This window comes from Elaeis guineensis, chromosome 12, assembly GCF_000442705.2.
Source record: "Elaeis guineensis isolate ETL-2024a chromosome 12, EG11, whole genome shotgun sequence".
Lineage (NCBI taxonomy): Eukaryota > Viridiplantae > Streptophyta > Magnoliopsida > Arecales > Arecaceae > Elaeis > Elaeis guineensis.
Genome location: NC_026004.2, coordinates 3,480,943 through 3,502,658, shown reverse-complemented (window position 1 = coordinate 3,502,658; position 21,716 = coordinate 3,480,943). Strand labels below are relative to the sequence as shown.

Here is a 21,716-nt window from a genome sequence, read left to right as displayed (position 1 = left end):
CAATCACAAGAAAAATAAAAAAATCTAATCCAAAGATAGTAATACGAATTATTATAACCTGTATATCATACTCTGACAAAATAAATTTTCTTCTTTAATTTAACAACAATATCAAAATACTTTTGACCACTCATAAAGGTAAGCTTTTGACTTGAAATTCAATACAATTTGAAAGATCAAGGAATCATATTCAGAATATGATATTTTGAGTAACCAAAGATTTCACCAAGATGTGTATCTCATATTCTCATAATAAAATTCAAATATATTTTTCATCTAAGATTGAGTTTCATATATGACCTCTTATAGGTTCAGTGTTCAAAAATATTTCTCTCTCATATGATGTAATTTCTTCTTAGACCATACCCTAATTAACTTTCTTTGATAAGTCTAAAATTCATAATGTTCAGACAATTATCATTGAAATTAAAAAAAAATCATGATCTTCAATCATATAAGTTTTATATTCCAAAATCATCTAGTATACTCAACATAACTTATCAATACCTTCCACTTCATTCCAAGGTCAACTCTTTTCATACTTAGGTCAACCTTACTAATTAAAATCTAAGATATAACTCATCAATTCTATTATAGATATCATATACCACTTATACATAAATTTCATCTTAATATCTATTGATTCAAAATTTAAATATTGAATCTTCTCTTTTATATCTATCATGTTCCTCATGATCATAACCTAAGTTTAAATATCACTAAAGTCATAATTTCAAATAATTATAATCTTAAGCTTAAATATCACTTAAATCATATTCTCTAATAATCATAACCTAAATTGTAATATCATTCTATTACATCCTTAATGATTATAACCTTAAACTCTGATATTATCTATCATACTCTATCGATTATAATCTCAAAGTTTTGATATCATTTATATGACAATCCCTAGTGACCTTAAACTTGGGCTCTAGTACTGTTCTGTCATATCCTAATCACTTGTATCATTGTCTCCAAATAAACGTAACCTAACTTCTAAGCTCAGATGCCACTCTGTCACATCCTACTGATCTTTCATAAAGTTTTAATATCTCTTTATAATCTCTAGTGATCTTAAACCTAAGCTCTGATATTATTCTATCACATCCTAATCATTTATATCATAATCTCCAATGATCATAACCTAAGCTCTGATACCATTCTGTCACACCCCGAACCCAACACCCAGGTCGGATACGTGATGGCCGCATACTCCTTAGAGCAAGCCCTAAAGAATATGCAAGGCCAAATTAAATCATTACAACCTTATCAACCATAATAATTTATTTCAACAAGAATTCATAAAACCTTGCATAATTATAATTTAAATTTCTTCAATTCTCTGATCAGATACTATAACACTCTTATTTATCCTTCTGTTCACCCGTAAATCCAAGCCATAGCCAATTATAAGCATCCTGTAACTCTGAGAAGAAAAGAAAGATGAAAGGGTGTGAGCTTTACAGCCCAGTAAGAATTTTCATATCACACTGATATAGTAATATAATATGAAAATAAGAATAGGCAATAAAATATAAAATCTCATGTTCAATATCCAGAATAATGCAAACATCTATAAATTTTCTGTTTTATTAAAATAGATGCATCATCATATGTTAACAGGTGAAATACTTTTATTCAACAATTATTTTAAGTCTTATCTTTCATTTCTCCTTTCATAATCACATGATTCTTAATATTTTCTTTCTGGCTCTGGACTAATCAAGTCTATACCTCAGTCATCATCCGGATCGAATCCACTTAAAAAGCCTTTCAAGACTGTCCCATGATGAGCTCCTAGCCGACTGTCCCACGTACGGAAGCCCGTGAGAGGCTGTCCCAGGCATAAGCTCCTGACGGGCTGTCCCAGGCATGAGCTTCTGGCCGGCTGATCCACCTGTAAGCCAGTGAGGGCTGTCCCAGGCATAAGCTCCTGGCGGGCTGTCCCAGGCATGAGCTCCTGGCTGGCTGTTCCACATGACAAGGCTAGTCCATACCATATATCTCTTTCTTTTTATTTAATCATTATGTGTTGATTTCATCAAATCAATTCCGACTTGCATTATGATCAATTCAGATATGTCATATCCATATAATCATGCTATCAATCTCTGATACATATATATTGACATAACATACTCATGCTCAAAATCAAATAACAGTATCTCAGGTATAATAAATTCATCAATCTCAAATCCGATAATGCAAAACCAATGATACAAGACCAACGGTAAAATAGCATATATACAATAGTGATCATATACAGGGATTCTTACCTTTACCGATGACTGATCCAAACACAGAAATAAATGTTCTTCTTTGATTTATGAATTTCTTTAACAAAATATTCCACTCGATATCATATGCAGACAATCATCTCTTCATGATCCTGATCAATATAAGAATCGCATATAGAGAAATTATCGATAATCGATCCTGATAACACAAATCAAGGACCTCTCTTAGGATTAATCAAAATTAGGATTTATCTAAGTATCTGGATCCTCCACTGATCCATAAGACTTCTAGAAAAGGAAAATCCATGAAGAGAGAGAAAATTTTAGAGAGAGAAAGTAGAGAGAGAAAGTGGAGAGAGAATCTTCGTATCCTTCAGATGAGGCAATCATGGTCGAGATCATCAGAGGTCCTATCAGGGTGACTTAATATGAATCAAATGTTATAAATTTTGAATAGGATCGGATTGGGATCAGATCTACCGCACGAATTTTGAAGCAATCTCAATCATCATATTTTTATTTTAAATTTATCCTAGGGTCTGTGATGCAATCAAAAAGAGAGTAGAGAAAAATTTTAGAGAGACAAAATTCATAAAAAGAAAGAAAAAAGGTCTAGAGAGAGAATCTAGAGAGAGAAAAAGTAGAGAGAGAAGAGAGAGGAGAGAGGAAAGAGGGAGAGAAAGGAGAGAGAGGAGAGAGAAAAAATTTTTCTCTCTTTTTTTTCTATTTTTCTATTTTTATTTTGTTTTGTTTTCTTTTTTTTTTCTTTTTCTTTTTCTCTTTTTTCTTTTCTTTTTCTTTTTCCTTTTCTTCTTCCTTCTTCTTTTCTTTTCTTCCCGCGGCCTCCCTTGGCTGAAACAGGGGAAGACCGTGAGGTCCCCCCCCCTCGGTGGCTCGGGCTCCGATGAGGTGGCGGCTTGGCCGAAGATCCGGCAACGACGGCCGACCAAGCGAAGCCGGTCGGCGATGGGGTTCGGTTGGTGGCTTCTTTTTTTTTTTTCGAAAAACAGGAGATTCGTCCCATTTCTTCATGAATTTCGATCATTGGCCGGTCGTCGGTAGCCAAGCGCTCAAGAGAAGAGAGAGAGATATGAGGGTCCGATCTTGGAAATGAGACGCCGCAACCGGCGGCGTCGGTGGCCGAAAAAGAGAGAAAAAGGTTCCGGCCGAATAGGGGTTTCACGTTTCATGAAATTTTCGATGATCCCGACGGCCGACGAGAAGTCTAAAGCCATGGGAAGAAAGAGAAGAGGGAGAGGAAGAAAATTTGGAGCCTTACCTGAGCTCCGGTGACCTCTTCGACCTTCGATTTCCGATGAACACGAGAAGAGGCTGCCGCTGCTTCCACGGAGAAAATGGGAGGAATTAAGCTTGAAGATCGCCGGTGGAGGTTCTTGAGAGAGGGAGAGGCTTATTTATAGAGGTCCCTAGGGCTCCGAAGGTCCTAGGATTTCTTTTCCATCCGAGATTCACCGGAGAAGAAGACTCCTATCGGGAGTCTTCTTTCCGTTCTGTTCCTTTTTCTTTTTTTTTTTTTAATGGGTTTGGGTTTTGGGCTTGATTCTGGGCCCAATTGGGGCCGAGATGTTACAGTTGTGGCATCTCATCCCTAGGATAGGACTCTTATTCCTTTATATCTCTTTCCTGAAGGTATTGACCGTCGGTGACCGGTCAATGATCGAAAAAAAAAAGAAAAAATAGCGATCCCCTATTTTTTCGATCTCTTCTTGATTTCTCACCGGTCGAACCTTGCCGCCGGCCATCCCTTGCTCCACCGCCGCCTCCACCTGCTGTCGGACCTCCAACGAAGCCGTCGCCCTTGCCGGAGCCAAGCTGGAGCCCCCTCGTCCGTCCCCTGTTTCGGCCCAAGGGAGGCCGTGGGAAGAAAAGGAAAAAAAAAAGAAAGAAGAAGAAAGAAGAAAAAGAAAAGAAAAAGAGAAAAAGAAAAAGAAAAAGAGAAAGAAAAAAATAAAAAAAAAAGAAGAGAGAAAAATTTTTTCTCTCTCCTCTCTCTCCTTTCTCTCTCTTTCCTCTTTTCTCTCTCTACATTCTCTCTATATTTTCTCTCTCTAGATCTTTCTCTCTCTTTATGGATTTTATCTCTCTAGTGTCTTTCTCTCTCTGATTTCATCATGAATCCTAGGATAAAATTGATATAAAAATATGATGACTTGAGATTGCTTCAAAATTCATGCAGTAGATTAGATTTCGATCCGATCTTTATTCGAAATTGATAATATCAATCATGGTTAATCCATATTGAGTCATCCTGATATGACCTCTGATGATCTCGATCATGATTGCCTCATCGAAAGGATACGAAGATTCTCTCTTCACTTTCTCTCTACTTTCTCTCTCTATAATTTTTTTCTCTTCATAGATTTTCTCTCTCTAGAAGTCTTATAGATCAGTGGAGGATCTAGATACTTAGACAAATTTTAATTTTGGTTAATCCTGAGAGAGGTCCTAGATTTGTGTTATTAGGATTGATTATCGGATAATTTTTTTCGTATATGATTTTTATATTTGATTAGGATTATGAAGAGATGATTGTCTGCATATGATATCGAGTGGAATATTTTGTTAAAAAAATTTATAAATCAAAGAAGAATATTGATTTTTATGCTCGGATCAGTCATCGGTAAAAGTAAGAATCCCTGTACATGATCATCATTATATATGTTATTTTGCCGTTGGTTTTATCTCATTGATTTTACATCATTGGATTTGAGATCGATGAATTTGTTATATCTGAGACACTGTTATTTATTTATGTGATTTTGAGCATGAGTATGTTATATAAATACATATGTATCAGCGATTGATGGCATGATTATATGGATATGATATATTTATTACACTACAAAAATTTGAATTGATTAATAAAGTTAAATATTATAATTTTATGAAAATAAAAAAAAATATGATTTGGACTGACCTTATCATATAGAATAGCCTGTCAGGAGCTTATTCCTGGGACAGCCCCCACAGGCTTATGTGTGGAAGAATCTAATTCGAGAAAAATCATGAATGATTTGATCCGAGAAAGATCATGACCACTTTGATCCGAGAAAGATCATGAATATTTCGATCCGAAGAAGATCACAGAAATCGATCCGAATAAAAGATCGTCGCATGATCCTGGTAGTCCAAAGTCAAAGCTAAAAAGAAAAGGATTAAAGATGATGTGATAATAGAAGAAAATAGAAAGATAAGACATGAAACAATCGTTAAATAAAATTGTTTCACTTATTAATATATGATAATGCATCGTTTTTGATAAAATAGATAATATATAAATATTTACAGTATTCTGGACAGTGAACATCAGATTTTATGTGTTATTGCTTATCTTTATTTTCAAATTATATTATTATATTGGTGTGATATAGAAATTCTTACTGTGCTGTAAAGCTCACACCCCTTCATCTTTCTTTTCTTCTCAGAGTTACAAGATGTCCATGGTTGGCTATGGTATGGATTTGTGAGTGAGCGGATACATAGATAGAGTACCGTTGATACCTGATCAGAGGATTGAAGGAATATTAATTATAATTATGCAAGTTTTATGAATTATTATTGAAATTAAATATTATGGTTGATAAGGTTGTAATGATTTAATTTGGCCTTACATATTCTTTAGGACTTGCTCTAAGGAATGTGCGGCCATCATGTATCTGATCCGGATGTTGGATTCGGGGCGTGACAAAGTGGTATCAGAGCTCAGGTTATGATCATTAAGAATTATAATATAAGTGATTTAAATATTACAGAGTAATAACAGAGTTTAGGTTATGATCATTGAGGATTATGATATAAGTGATTAGGATTTGATAAAATGATATTAGAGCTTAAGTTTAAATCACTAGGGATTATGAAGTGATATCAAAACTTTATGTATGATCAATAGGATGTGACAGAGTGATATCAGAGAATATGATAGAATAGTACTAGAGCTCAGGTTTAAGGTCACTAGGGATTATCATATAAGTGATATCAAAACTTTGGGATTATAATCAATAGAGTATGATTGATAATATCAGAGTTTAAGATTATGATCATTAAAGGTATGATAGAATGATATTAGAGTTTAGGTTATGATCACTAGAAAATATGATTTAAGTGATATTTGAGTTTAATGTTATAATTATTCAGAATTATAATTTTAGTGATATCTGAACTTAGGTTATGATCATGAGGAACATGATAGATATAAAAGAGAAGATTCAATATTTAGATTTTGAATCAATAGATATTAAGATGAAATTTATGCATAAGTGGCATATGATATCTATAATAGAATTGATGAGTTATATCTTGGATTTCAATTAGTAGGATGGCCTGAATATAAGAAGAGTTGACCCTGGAAGGAAACGGGAGGTATTGATATATTATGTTGAGTATACTCGATGATTTTGGAATGCTAAACTTATATGGAAGGAAATCATGATAATCTTTCTGATTTTGATATTGATTATCTGAGCATTACAAATTTTAAATTTATTAGAAGGAAGTTAGGATATGGTCTAAGAAGAAATTTCATCATATGAGAGAGAAATATTTTTGAGCATTGAACCTATAAGAGGATCATATATGAAACTTAATTTTAGATGAAAAAATATACTTGAATTTTATTATGAGAATATGAGATACACATCTTGATAAAATTTTTGGTTACTTAAAATATCATATTCTGAATATGATTCCTTGATCTTTCAAGTTGCATTGAATTTCAAGTCAAAAATTTACTTTTCTAAGTAGATCAAAATATTTTGATATTGTTGTTAAATTAAAGAAGAAAATTTATTTTGTCAGAGTATGATATACAGGTTATGATGAAATCTTTAATAATTCGTATTACTATTTATGTATTATTATTATTTTTTTAATTTTTCTTGTGATTGTTGAAGATGGTGAAGTGTATTAATTATTCAAGTCAAAATTTAGATTTTTTTTTAAATTGAACTAAGACATTTTGCTAGTGTTAAATTTTGAATGACTTATACAAGGGACAAGATTTTGTATGGATTTATTGATTAATATTAAGGGTTGTGATGAAGGAAGCTCTATAAGAAATAATCAAGTTGCTTCTACTTAAGGATGTTGGCTTGAGTTCTTCTAATTTGTCAAGTTAGAATTAATTCTTTTAAAAAAAAAGATTGATTTAGAAATTATCTAAATGATTGTAAGATAAATCTAAGGTTAACTCCAATTGATTCTAGATATGTTGGATTCTTGAAGAGTGATGAAACTTATGCAATGATTTCAAATATAGGAAGTGGATCAAGATTTAATTTTTATATGCTATACCCAAAGATAGTAAAGATAAAGAAACTTAAAATTTTGCCTTAAGTCTTATATGAAATTTGAAAGTTGGATCTATTCTGGATTGATCTAACATATAAGGATATTTTTATCTTTGATAGACTTATATAATTTGATAAATTAAGATCAGAGTGCGCAGCAAAAGCGTGGTGGATTAAATTGATTAGAAATATTAATCTTTTAAATCAAAAGATATTATGATGAAATACATTAGTTGCAAATAAGGAAGGATTTTATTGATAATGAAAGGATGCTATAAATTTTGATCTAATCTGATCATAGCCGGATAATTTTTGTCAGTAGATTGCTTCATTGTAGATAATACCAAGAAATTCTAAATATCTCAAGTTTATTAACAGCTTGATAGTTCTGATATTAGTTCAAACTTAGAATGTCCTGACATAGATCTCATATTTTTTTAAAAAAATTTAATATTGTTACTTGGACTGATATAGAAGATTGAGGTTTTCTTAAGATGAGAGCCTACATATAAAATTTGTTGGAAGGTCAAGAGAAGAAAGAAATCGATGATTGTGAAGAGTGCCCGATGTTTGACCTTTATTTATTTTTCTATCAAGGGTAGTCTGAGATAATTATGAATTTCGAGTGGAATATATTAGACAAATAATGGTGGTATATTAATACAAGTCCAAAATGTTACAGTTCTTCAAAAAATTGAGAAATCAATAAGAGGAGATGAATTTGAAATTTCAAATAATTTTTGTTATAACAAGATCATGAGAAATAAATAATATATAAGACATTATCGTAAGCTTGAGAATGACATGAAAAAATGTATACTTTGAAATATGTATCTCGAATGACATAACTTAATTTCGAGGACGAAATTATTTGAAGGGGGGAGAATGTAATACCCGACCCATTTGGGCCCTGGACCAAGCCCAAAAACCCAAAGCCCATATATATATAAAAAAAAATGGAACGAAGAAGACTTCCGCTGGGAGTCTTCTTCCACCCAAATCAGCGGAGGAGAAGTCGAATACGAGGGGGATTCGACCTCCCCTCCACTTTATAAGACCCCCTCTCCCCTCCTCAACAACTCATGATGATCATCGATCTCTCTCTCTCTCCTTTCTCCTTATTTTTCTCTAATTGAAGTTGAGGCCTCCCGTACCCATGCTCGTCGGAAATCGGAGCCGATGATGCTGCTGAAGCTTGAGGTAAACCCTTCTTCTCCTTCCTCTCTTCCTTCCTCTCCTTTCCCATGGCTTCGTGCACCCTCGCCGGCCTTCGGGATCACCAAAAAATCTATGAAAAGGGTGAATCCTGTTTTGCTCTGTTTCAGCCGGACCCTTTCCTCTCTTTTCCGACCACCGGCACCGTCGGTTGTGGCATCTCATCCCTAGGATAGGACCCTCATTCCTTTATATCTCTTTCCTGAAGGTATTGGCTGTCGGTGACCGGTCAATGATCGAAAAATAAAAGAAAAAATAGCGATCCCCTGTTTTTCTGATTTCTTCTTGATTTCTCACCGGTCGAACCTTGCCGTCGGTCATCCCTTGCTCCACCGCCACCTCCACCTACTGTCGGATCTCCGACGAAGCCATCGCCCTCGTCGGAGCCAAGCTGGAGCCCCCTCGTCCGTCTCCTGTTTCGGCCCAAGGGAGGCCGTGGGAAGAAAAGGAAAAAAAAAGAAAGAAGAAGAAAAAAGAAAAAGAAAAGAAAAAGAGAAAAAGAAAAATAAAGAGAAAGAGAAAAATAAAAATAAAATAAAATAAAATAAAGAAGAGAGAGAAATTTTCTCTCTCTCCTCTCCCTCCTTTTATCTCTTTCCTCTCTCCTCTCTCTACATTCTCTCTAGATTCTCTCTCTAGATTCTCTCTCTAGACCTTTCTCTCTCTTTATGGATTTTATCTCTCTAGTGTCTTTCTCTCTCTGATTTCATCACAAATCCTAGGATAAAATTGATATGAAAATATGATGACCTGAGATTGCTTCAAAATTCGTGCAGTAGATTAGATTTCGATCCGATCTTTATTTGAAATTGATAACATCAATCATGGTTAATCCATATTGAGTCACCCTGATATGATCTCTGATGATCTTGATCATAATTGCCTCATCGGAAGGATACGAAGATTCTCTCCTCACTTTCTCTCTCTACTTTCTCTCTCTAAAATTTTTTCTCTCTTCATGAATTTTCTCTCTCTAGAAGTCTTATGGATCAGTAGAGGATCCAGATACTTAGACAAATCCTAATTTTGGTTAATCTTGAGAGAGGTCCTAGATTTGTGTTATTAGGATTGATTATCGGATAATTTTCTTCATATATGATTTTTATATTTGACTAGGGTTATGAAGAGATGATTGTCTGCATATGATATCGAGTAGAATATTTTATTAAAAAAATTCATAAATCAAAGAAGAATATTGATTTCTGTGCTTGGATCAGTCACCGATAAAAGTAAAAATCTCTGTACATGATCATCATTATATATGTTATTTTACCGTTGGTTTTATCTCATTAATTTTGTATTATTGGATTTGAGATCGATGAATTTGTTATATCTGAGACACTATTATTTATTTATGTGATTTTGAGCATGAGTATGTTATATCAAAACATATGTATCAGCGATTGATGGTATGATTATATGGGTATGACATATTTATTACACTGCAAAAATTTGAATTGATTAATGAAGTCAAATATTATAATTTTATGAAAATAAAAAGAAAGAGAAATATGGTTTGGACTGACCTTATCATGTGGAATAGCCTGTCAGGAGCTTATGCCTGGGACAGCCCCCACAGGCTTATGTGTGGAAGAATCTGATCCGAGAAAGATCATAAATGATTTGATCCGAGAAAGATCATGGCCACTTTGATCCGAGAAAGATCATGAATATTTCTATCCGAGGAAGATCACAGAAATCGATCCGAATAAAAGATTGTCGCATGATCCTGGTAGTCCAAAGCCAAAGCCAAAAAGAAAATGATTAAAGACGATGTGATAATAGAAGAAAATAGAAAGATAAGACATGAAACAATCGTTGAATAAAATTGTTTCACTTATTAATATATGATAATGCATCTCTTTTGATAAAACAGATAATCTATAAATGTTTGCAATATTCTGGACGGTGAACATCAGATTTTATGTGTTATTGTTTATCTTTATTTTCAGATTATATTATTATATTGGTGTGATATGGGAATTCTTACTGGGCTGTAAAGCTCACACCCCTTCATTTTTCTTTTCTTCTCAGAGTTACAAGATGTTCATGATTGGTTATGGTATGGATTTGTGAGTGAGCGGATACATAGATAGAGTACCGTTGATACCTGATCAGAAGATTGAAGGAATGTTAATTATAATTATATAAGTTTTATGAATTATTATTGAAATTAAATATTATGGTTGATAAGGTTGTAATGATTTAATTTGGCCTTGTATATTTTTTAGAGCTTGTTCTAAGGAGTGTGTGGCCATCACATATCTGATCCGGATGTTGGGTTCGGGGCGTGACACCCAGGACAAAGGGTTGCATATTGAGGGCTGTCGGGATGTGGGCTTTTCTTGGAGCAAATCTATAAGATACTGCTGGTCATGCTCTATGGCTGCTACATCGTCTTTAACCATTTATTTCTCTCAAGATTTATCTGATTTTGTCCTCATAGCAGATACTCCTCTTAAACTCTGGAATGGAGGGTGCATTGTTGTTAACATAAGCAGCTGGGTTGTCAAGGTCAGTGCTTGGTCTATCAGAGGCTTCAACTTTCTGTCTCATAACAGGATGGGTACTATGTGTGCCACTGCCTATGTGTTTTACTATAATCAGGGATCAATGGTGCCGGGCTGTAGGACTATGTCCTATTTTTTTTATTGGCTTCTGCATGATGCTCCTGTTATCATATCTTTATAGTCTCCATCAGACTCTCCAGATGCAACCTTGTTCTATTTTACAGGTGGATGAAGCTGGACCATTGTCATATAGGCATTAGGAGGTCAGAACAAGTACAGGATGAAGATAACGTTTATCCACAAATCTGTTGGCCCAAAACCCTTCTGTTTTGCTCCAAGGATCTTATTTGGTTTATGTACGGCACAGAAGCTTGCAGCCATATTCATATCTTATTAGGTCTGAATTATAGTTGTTCCCACTCCGATGAAGGCTACAGGCTGAGGTATATGTTCTCAATTTCCGGCAGCTTTCAATGTTCTCTACCAGTTGGCCCTATGCGTTGTTGCTGGAGTCTGTTCAAGTTTTTCCCCAACTATGTTTTGCCAAGCAGCTCTTGTGCTTTATTGTTTCACCTTAGTTTTACAAGCTCAAGGGACGTGTTGTTTATTAGCCAGGGAAATTCTTTGTACACCACCTACAGTATAGAAAATTTGATGTGGAGCACACTATTTGATTCTATTGAACTACGTAGTTGCCACTTTACAATACGTATTTAATATCCATTTAATATCTATAATTTTATTTTTTTGTTTGAAATTTTAAATGACAAAAATATCAATTTCATTTCGAAAAAATTATGACATTCTGTGCAAATATTATGACATCATGCATTGAAATTATGATTTTCTGCACAGAATGTCATAATTTTTTTACAGGATATCATAATTTTTTAATAATAAAAATATTCTTTCCTTTTTATGACATTCCGTGAAAAAATTATAATATTTCATATAGAAAATCATAATTTTAACGCAGGATACCATAATATCTGCACAGAATATTATAATTTTTTTGAAAAAAAAATAACATTTTCGTCATTCAAAATTTCAAACGAAAAAAAAAAAGAATTGCAGACATCAAATGCGTATTGAAAAGCGATAATTACATGATCCAATAGACCAAAGTGGAGCACTCTACGTCGGATTTTCTACACCGCAGCCGGTTTACAAAGAATTTCTCATATTAGCTATGGTTGCAGGCTCCAGTTAAGCACTTTTTATTTTTAGTTTTATCTCTAACTCATGGGGCCCTACTTCTCTTTGTAGCTTTGTCCTGTTCCAGTTGTGCAATATATATTGTATCCTTCAAACATTTGCACTCCTTGGTTTCTCATATACAAGCGGCAACTCATGTACCAAAAAAAAAAAAAAAAAAAAGAAAGAAAGAAAGAAGAGAAGAAGCCATCAGTCACCACCAATTCCACCCAAAGAAGTGAATATCCTTAGATTACCGACCGTAAGACAATATTTCAGAATGGAGCAAATGTATCAGATTCCATATGGTGGAAAAACTAAGTTAGTTTGCCACGATGGAAACCCTCACTAATGAGCCTGATCTCCAATAGAATTCAAAGATGACATGCTATTAAAAGTTTAAAAATTCCAATTCATCTAATGGAGATATATCATCATTTGTAATGTCCCAAATCGTGGCTGCCATCCATCAAATCTGGCGAGGCCAACGGGCCAAGAACCTCCCAGATGGGCATGCGCCACGTGACCCCGGCCTCCACAATTGTGGCAGATCATCACTGGGCGCATGCAGTCCCGGCTCATATGACCAGTCGCGGCAGACCACATGGTACCCATTGCGCCGATGAAGCCCACCATACCTTTCTCCAGGTATTTGTGCCTTGGGCACTTCCTGGCCGCGCTTAGATGTTGCTCAGGATGATCCCAAAGAAGCTCAAAATAATACACCACGGTCGAGGAGTAATCTTTATACACCACGTTCGGTATAAAAAAAATATATCATCCTATTTGATTGAGTCACGTAGCCTTAACTTTTCAATACATATTTAATTACCTATAAATCTATTTTTTTGATTAAAATTTTGAATGATGAAAATATTTATTTTTAAAAAAAATTATAACATTCTATGATCATATTATGACATACTATAATCAAATTAATAATCCTTACACACACAATATCATAAAAAAAAAAAATATTTTTATCATTTAAAAATTTTATAAATTTTTAATGATGTAATTATCGTTCTCTCTTTATAAATTCTGGAAGAAAAATTATGACATCATGTGTGTAGGAAGTTATAATTTAACTATTGGTATCATAATTTTTCAGAAGAATATAGATATTTTCGTCATTCAAAATTTTAAACGAAAAAATAAAATTGTAAGTATTAAATGTGCATTGAAAAATGATGATCAATTATGCTTCAATATGATTGGATGGTATACTGAACATCAATTTTATTGCACGCGATGTATAAAGACTTTTTCTTTTTCTAAATTGAAATTCAACCAATGTACCTGTTTGTAGAAACAAACTAAAAACCTCTTATTAACTGATTACAGCCTAAAAGAGCCCAGCCCATGAACACCTTACAAAAGCCTCCACATTTTAGCACCAGAAAATTTTTTGCGCACCAAAATTTTTTTAATTCTTTTTTAAATATTTTTTAATGATGATTAGCTTATGTACGAAATCAATGAAAAAAAAAATTTTTTTTTCTCACATACTGTCCCTCGGGCCCCACAAACCCAAAAAAAAAAAAAAAACAATATCCCTTTGATCCCCATCCAAACCCAAAAAAAAAAAAAAACAATATCCCTTTGATAACAGTTATTACACGAATTATTTCAAATTTAATTTGATTTTATTATTTGATAACGAAAGATACTTTTTACATAATATTTGAATCACTTTTTTCGAAACAAAAATAGATATACAAAGTGTCTTAAGGGACATCACTATTCATTGCTCATGCCTCATTCTCAGATATCATTCAACATACGTAATGCTTCTAAGCCTAATATCTATATTATGCATGAATTGAAAATGGCCACAAAATATTAAATTTTTAATTTTATAAATTTAATAAAAATAATAAATTTTTAGCCCCGAACCAGACACGGAAAATAGAGCGGCGACGGCCCCGACGGGGCCGCAAAGTGCTATGCGTACAAATACAGAAGGCAACTTTCGCTTCGCCCTCCGCAGTCTGATCTCGTCCCATGTAACCCAGGCGAGAAGGCGGAGAGGGCTCCGATGGAGGACGACAGGTGATTCTTCGTCCCCGGATCATTCCAATGTAAAATTTATGGATTGCATCCATTCCATCCGTCCGAGCTTTGGCGGATGTTGGTTAGTAATCCTAGGGCTTGTTCTTATTACGTTTCTTGAAACATTTGAGTCACACAAAATGCTGCCTGTTTTCTCGCAGAACAATTCTTTTCGCCTCTTTTGAATGATGCCGAGAACCGTTTGTTGACAACCCAGTCTCTTGATCATTGGTTTTCATTTTTTAGGGCTTGTTACAATAGGAGTACAGAGAGCAAGAATATCAATATTCTAAAGTCAAACGATATTTTTCACTTGTTCGTGATGTTTGTATCATCATATTCTCACGTAGCATAGAAATCTTATCAAGTTTTATCATTTGTTGCTGCACTTATGCATTTGGAGGTAATAATTGTACTTAGTGTAGCAAATAATCTTTTGTCCTAGTGAAACCTTCGGGTTATAATTTTTTTTTTTTTTTACTTCCGTAGCATTCATGACATGTTATATCTTTTTAGGTTGAATTCGCCAAGCACATCAGTTGTCACACTTGAAGTTCTAGGGCATCACCTGCGTTTATCTCAGGTATAAATTTGTGATAGATGTAGCTGATCGTTGTAATTTCTTCTGGAGAATTGATATCAGAAGTTCCTATATTGCAATATATTTTGTGACAGGTTTGCAAAAATAGTTTTTACTACCATGTTTGATTCCCGTTTAACCTTTTTTTTTTCCTGGTCAAGAACATGATTGGCTCAAAGAGACCAACTTGTTTTGCAGCACAATATGCTTGTAGTATAGCAGCATGTAACTCTAATGTTGCTGATCTTTGCAGTGCATCCATTATGAGACTATTCTGTGTAACTAGATTTTATCAGGACACAGAACTGGTTGCAACAGTCCCAAATTTACTCTTATATGGGAGGTGATGACCTTCAAATATGTCATTGTTACCACCTACCTTTCCTCAAATTATTATACTTACAGGAAAATAGAAACGGTTAGAATAACTTCTTTGAAACATTGTTCCTATGTAGCATCATCTACAAGCTGCAGGTCTTCAAATTTCATTTTTATAGTTTGTGTCTGGAAGCTGACTAACGTGGTCTATTTTTCCGAATTGCTGCAAAGTTGTGGTTGTCTAATCTATGGCGCCATGGCAGGATCCCAACTCCAGGCATCTAGGTACTACAGTTTGGGATGCATCAATGGTATTCGTCAAATTTCTGGTAATGACTATAAATCTTTTACAATTCTTCGTTTTGTTGATTCTATATTTCTTTAATGTTACACCTAAGGTCATGGTAGGTCGTATTATATAAAGTAAAGAATGTACAAGGGGGAGGTCGTGGGAAGGACCTAAAGCGTGAATTTTCCAGTATCTTGACTCTTGAAGTTTCTTGAATCATGATTTCAGCTCATAACAACATTTCGACATTCCTAAAGCTGATAAATTCTTGCTTTAAATAGAACCTATGGTCAGTTAAAAGTCATTAAAGGTTTGTATTGGTCTATAAAAGTTCTTGATTTAGTAGAGGGCATAAGGGTTAAGTAGGTATGTAGTTTCTTTTTTGAATTTTTTTGGATATTTTGAGAGCTATAATGGTGTTGATTTCAAAATCTTGTTTTTCATAGGATCAATAATTCTTTTAGATTAGGTCAAGAAGTCCAAGACTGATTATGTTTTAGTTTCAAATTGATTTTACTGTTTATGCGTGAGGCTTTGTATGAACCAAAATTTTCTAAGTTCTCTCTCTCTCTCTCTCAGAGACATTATCGTGCATGTGCATGTGCATGTGCACGCACACAAACATGCTCACTCACTCTCATAAGCACTTTCTCTTTATGTTCGTGTTCTTAAGGCTACAAGTATCCACTACATGCTTATATAACAACACCCTCCCTCCCCCCTTTTGTTGTCATCTTTTCTTTCAAATGCTAGGTATTTCTTTTTTTTCCTTTTTCAATTTATTCTTTTTTCCTTGAAACCATCCCATTAGTACTGTTGAAAGGCTTTTTAAGACTGGATTTTTGAAAACCAAACCTAAACCTGTCCTTTATGTACAAAATGATTATGTACAATTGCATCAAGTGTTTTAACATGTGGTGCATAATGCTGCATATGCATATGCATTCCTTGACTGCACTGCATTGCGTATATGCAGTTACTATATGTGGCCATACTTTATATGGATAGAAAATGCAGTCTACTTAGTATCGTGTGGCCATATAAATAGCTTGCTTAGTGTTGTATGACTGCATATGTGAGCCCACTTGGCATTTTGAAGCCACATATGTAGCCCACTCTTATGTGGGACATGCCAGTGAAGCAGGTTTAAGCTGATGATTAGATTTGAGGTGGGTCACATGGGGGCTAATACGGATATAAATAATATTAAAATATTGATTAATATTATAATTATTATTATTGGGTATTAGGTACTAAGCAATATGCACCAATTCTTAGTTGTTATTGTTATTATTTATCAAAAAAATATATTGAATATATTATGTTTATTTTAAAATAGTTAAAAAGGAGTAACTACATATGCACTGCATTTGTAGCTCGCATACCACATATGCTGCAACCACCTTTTAAAACACTGATGGCATTTAAAATAACTTTCTAACAAAAAAGAGATGTTTAGAAAACTCCACTAATTTAATTCCCTAAAAACCCCAAAAGAAACCTACTTCAAACACTAGAACCATCATCCCTCCTCTATAGGTGTAAGGCCTATATTCCCTATTCACATTTCTTTAGATACCCATTATAATTCAATCTATGTATTATGTCAAGTTTCAATAGAAATTCCAGCTAATCTTAAATATCCATGTCCACTGTCCTACACTATGAAGCTGAAGTGGTTATTTCCCACTCCAATGTTACATTAATTGAGTAACAATACTACTCAGAGTCCTTTCCATGCATGACTATTATTGATGCTATTATTTTGCTCTTGATCTGATTAATATTCTTTCTTTAACAACTCTGACAAATCTTAGGCTAAAAAAGAATTAAAAATTGCCTACAGTGGCTCCACTCAAAATTTTCTAATATATCATGTAGAAGACATGGGCTAAATGATGTACGCGTTGTGGTGATCTTATTTATTGTTCTCATTTTCAGGAAAAAAACTGCAGAAAAGGAAGGTTTAGCCTAACCAAGTTGAAAGGAAAACGTGTGCTTGAACTAGGAGCTGGTTGTGGCCTAGCTGGACTGGGTTAGTTTTTTTTTTTACTAGTTTCACATTCATGACAATCATCAAAATTTTTGTCCGTCTTGTTTAGTTGAAGCAGAATAATATCTTCTTCAGGAATGGCACTCCTTGGATGTGATGTAATTTCAACAGATCAAGCTGAGGTGTTACCACTGCTCATGAGAAATGTTGAGCGCAATACTTCTTGGATCATGCAGACAAATCCTGATTCAGGTTTGGTTTGAATTTTCAGTGATAATAGTATGAGGTTTAGTTAGCTGTGATTTTTAATTCATTTATTAGAAAAAAGATATTTGACTATTTTGAAATATAATATTACACCATCATATATGATTGCATCGTTATATGCTATTATATGCTATTCCTGGTGTTTTAATTTGGGTTTTGGCTTATAATTTGTGCATAAGAGAAGGAGAGGCAAGGATATGCGAGGAGAGGCAAGGATATGCGAAAGAGCAAGGCATGCATGCTTAAGGCATGAATGATACTAGTGGAAGTCTTGAGATGTTGAAAGAATTGTTTACATAGCTAGTGCAGTCTTTTGTTCAAACATGACTTTGATTCAAGGGTGCCCAATTGACCCTTTGTAGCTGTTATTCCATCCGCTTACTATTTGTAAGACTGTACGGCTGGTATTTGGCATTTGTATGTTTGCAAAGTATAGCTGCATGCCATACAAGTCCTAATCTGCTGGTAAAGGTACTGTAGCACCGGTACCTGTTATGGTTGATCCTAACGCTTATTAGCATGCAGACTTCGTCTGACAACAATAAACACTGTAACCAGTCTGTTAGGTAGGCCCAGTATGCCTTTGCATTCTTGAGACATGTCATGTTTACTCAGTGCCAACAATGAAGTGTACTGCTTTCCATGTTATTTGATGTGAAAAGAGAGTTATATGCATTCATGCATTCAATTAATGAATTTTCCTAGCATTTCTTTTTTCTAGTTCCTAATGTACACATTATCATATGCATCTGCTAACTTACAAGCTTCATATATATTACTGAACATGATGTTACATTCTCTTGATGCATGATAAAAGTTTGCATTGATGGAGTGCATTATCCTTGGAGTGCTTGGTATAGAATAAAATCCCAAGGCTTTTTTTTTCCTTCTTATGGTTACAGTGATGTAAAGCTGTTGTCAATCTGAAAATGTTTTAGGGATTCTTCTCTCTGCATTACTTAATGTACAAAAACATGCATGTCAAACAACTGTGGTTCATTTTGTGCTTATATTTGTTGCTCCGTATTCTCGGGTCTGTAGATTGTTGGATGTATTTATTAAGGAGTAGGAGTTTAAGCTTATATGGGCAGAAAAAACAATTATATTTCTTGCAATTATTGGTAAGCTTCTCTTATGTATGTGGCTATAATTTTCTTTTTGCAGCATCATTTGGTTCCATTAAGGTTGCAGACTTGGATTGGGGAAATAAAGAACACATTAAAGCTGTTAATCCTCCATTTGATTACATTATTGGCACTGACATTGTAAGTTCTCTCGATATTGCTTTCCACTACTACAGGCAAGCTATAAGACTGTTTAGAATTAGTAGGCTTTGAATGATATTTCCTCTTGTTTTCACATAGTTTTCAAATTTTATGATTTATGATTTTTCTGCTGAAAATTTTGTATTTCTGTGACATACAGTTGCTTGATTGTCAGGAGGGGCTGACTTAGTATTTAAAGTTGCGTCCCAACTAATGGAAAAATATTTGACTGAATCATTTGTACCAGTGTAAAACTTACAGCTCTAGGAATTGGTTAACTCAGAAATATTACTCTGTCAGATAACATGACTTTCAACTGGCAGAATTAGTCTCTCAGTAGACCATTAAATTGATGTTTTAAAACTGTTCATAATGGTGTGATTTGTTCTTCAATTGGTGTCAACAAATGCTGGAAAAGCATAAGCTCATCTAGAAAAATTGGGAACTTAAAAGCTGATGTAGTTTGTTCTTGGAGGGCATAAATTTGTGAACAAGTGCAGAAAGTTTGGCTATCCAAGGACCACCTGTGATATCTCCATGGAGTTACAATTTGTATGTTAAATATGCTCAAAATGTGTAATTTTTTAATACCAAAATAATTTGCATATCTTTATTTGAAAATAGATGGACATATTCTATCAACTTTTTGAACTATGTATACCTTGCTGATTTCAACATTTATCAGCAGTAGGAGTGGTTTTAGGTTTATAGGGCCTTTTTCATGTTAGTGCTTGTCAACTATCAAGTGTAACATATAAGAATTGGATGAAGTTGGTTGCTTCAGATCCATTTGTTGCTCGATATTTGCATTGTAAATTGAGATATGACAGCTTTTTCTCTATCACTGCCATCTTAGATTTATTTAACTAATGACTTGTTTGTTGAAGGTTTACTCAGAGCATCTATTGGAGCCACTACTGCAGACAATTTTGGCCCTATCAGGACCTAAAACGACCATATTGGTACACTTCATAGAATATTCTTTTGATCATCAAAATTGTTATTGTTGTGGATGCTAATACTAGTGTTCTCAAATCCAGATAGGCTATGAGATCCGCTCAATCACAATCCATGAAGAGATGATTCGCATGTGGAAGGACAATTTTCTAGTAAAAACCATCCCAAAAGCAAAGGTATCTGATATATGAATTCTTGTCAAAGATTGGAGAAGTTGCTGATTTGTTAACTGCTGATATTGAATAACTGTCTGTCATATTAATATAGTCTCATTATTTCGTTCTGATGTTTCAATAATCTGCTTTGTAAATTTAAAAGAGGATAATAGAGTTGCTGTTAAAAATTTGGACTTGGTTTGAATTAATGATGATAAAAGGAGCTGCAGATCCTCTGTTTAGGTGAAATTTGCTTGGATTTATCTGTTTACACTTTACATGTGTCGATCAAATTTCTGTCAAAATGCAGTCAGGTATTACAAGTTGAGATGGTCCAACGTTATATTTGAAACATCTATGTTTAAATAATTGGGACATCTATTTGGTTCTAGTAGTATTCTGTTATTTAGTATCCCTTTAATCCAGTTTAACTGAATTAAATTCAATATGTTAGTATTATCTATAGGCATAATACCATGAATCATTAGTCACTTCGATGCCACCATGTTTGCAAAATGGGAAAATCGTATTGTTGTTAACGTGTATCAAATAATACCGATTCCAGTGTAATTGTACAATCTTTCCATACTCTATAATATTTGCCTTGTACTCTGCAGTTTTTTTTATTATTTTTGATATATTTGTTCTTCGTAGTGTGGTTGTGTATCACCACATTTGCCAAAACATGGGTTAGTCTTGATATGAGTCATGGGTTGATATGTATAGATAGATCTTGTCATTTCTACGTGTTTTCAATTCATTCTTTTCTTGTGTGATGCAGATGGATAACAAGTTTCAACACCCCAGTATACAACTTTTCATGATGGAGTTAAAACCTCAATCTAGATGCGGGGATGACCTCTCCGTTGAAGCACAAATTTCTGAGTCTAGTCGAAGTGATGACGACAACGAGTCCTGTACAGTAGAAGAAAGTGAAGATACTGGGGAGAAGACTGGAGACAGTATTAATGCCGTGGAAGTGGAAAAGGGGAAAGTTGATGACTGGGAAATTAGAAGATATGGATCTATGGCTGCACGGCTTTTAAGAGATGTCAAAATAACTTGAAGTTGTAGGATTTCTTCGTGGTTCCTTATGGTAATGGTAATTATATGGAGCTAGTAATGCTGATCGGAGTTTAGGTAAATTCTTGCTATGAAATTAATTTATTGTTATGAATAGAATTTTTTTTTTTTTTTTTTTCCATTTTGCATAGAGTGAACGGGTCATGCTGAACCTTTGAGTTCGACCACTCTCTCTGTGCTCTGCACCAAAATCATGATTGTGAACTCAGGTTTCATGATTACCTTTGGGTCTTGCGATCTTTCCATGTCTTGAATTGAAGCCAAATAGTGAGATGAACACTGAAGAGTTGAT

The 21,716-nt window shown here is 34.2% G+C and overlaps 1 protein-coding gene across 2 annotated transcripts; it reads left to right on the top strand.

Annotated features, from left to right (window-relative positions):
• The first annotated feature begins 14,366 nt into the window (after window positions 1-14,366).
• LOC105055558 (uncharacterized) lies at window positions 14,367-21,514 on the top strand. 2 transcript variants are annotated; one of them, XM_010937396.3, is made up of 9 exons: window positions 14,367-14,517; window positions 15,034-15,100; window positions 15,679-15,744; window positions 17,646-17,739; window positions 17,833-17,949; window positions 19,129-19,229; window positions 20,117-20,191; window positions 20,270-20,362; window positions 21,123-21,514. In XM_010937396.3, exons 1-9 carry the CDS (start codon window positions 14,504-14,506, stop codon window positions 21,405-21,407), a joined length of 912 nt encoding a protein of 303 aa, XP_010935698.1. In that variant the 5' UTR covers window positions 14,367-14,503; the 3' UTR covers window positions 21,408-21,514. The 2 variants fall into 2 exon arrangements, with proteins under 2 accessions (XP_010935698.1, XP_019709453.1); XM_019853894.3 differs by having other exon boundaries at window positions 14,389-14,599.
• The last annotated feature ends 202 nt before the right edge of the window (window positions 21,515-21,716 follow it).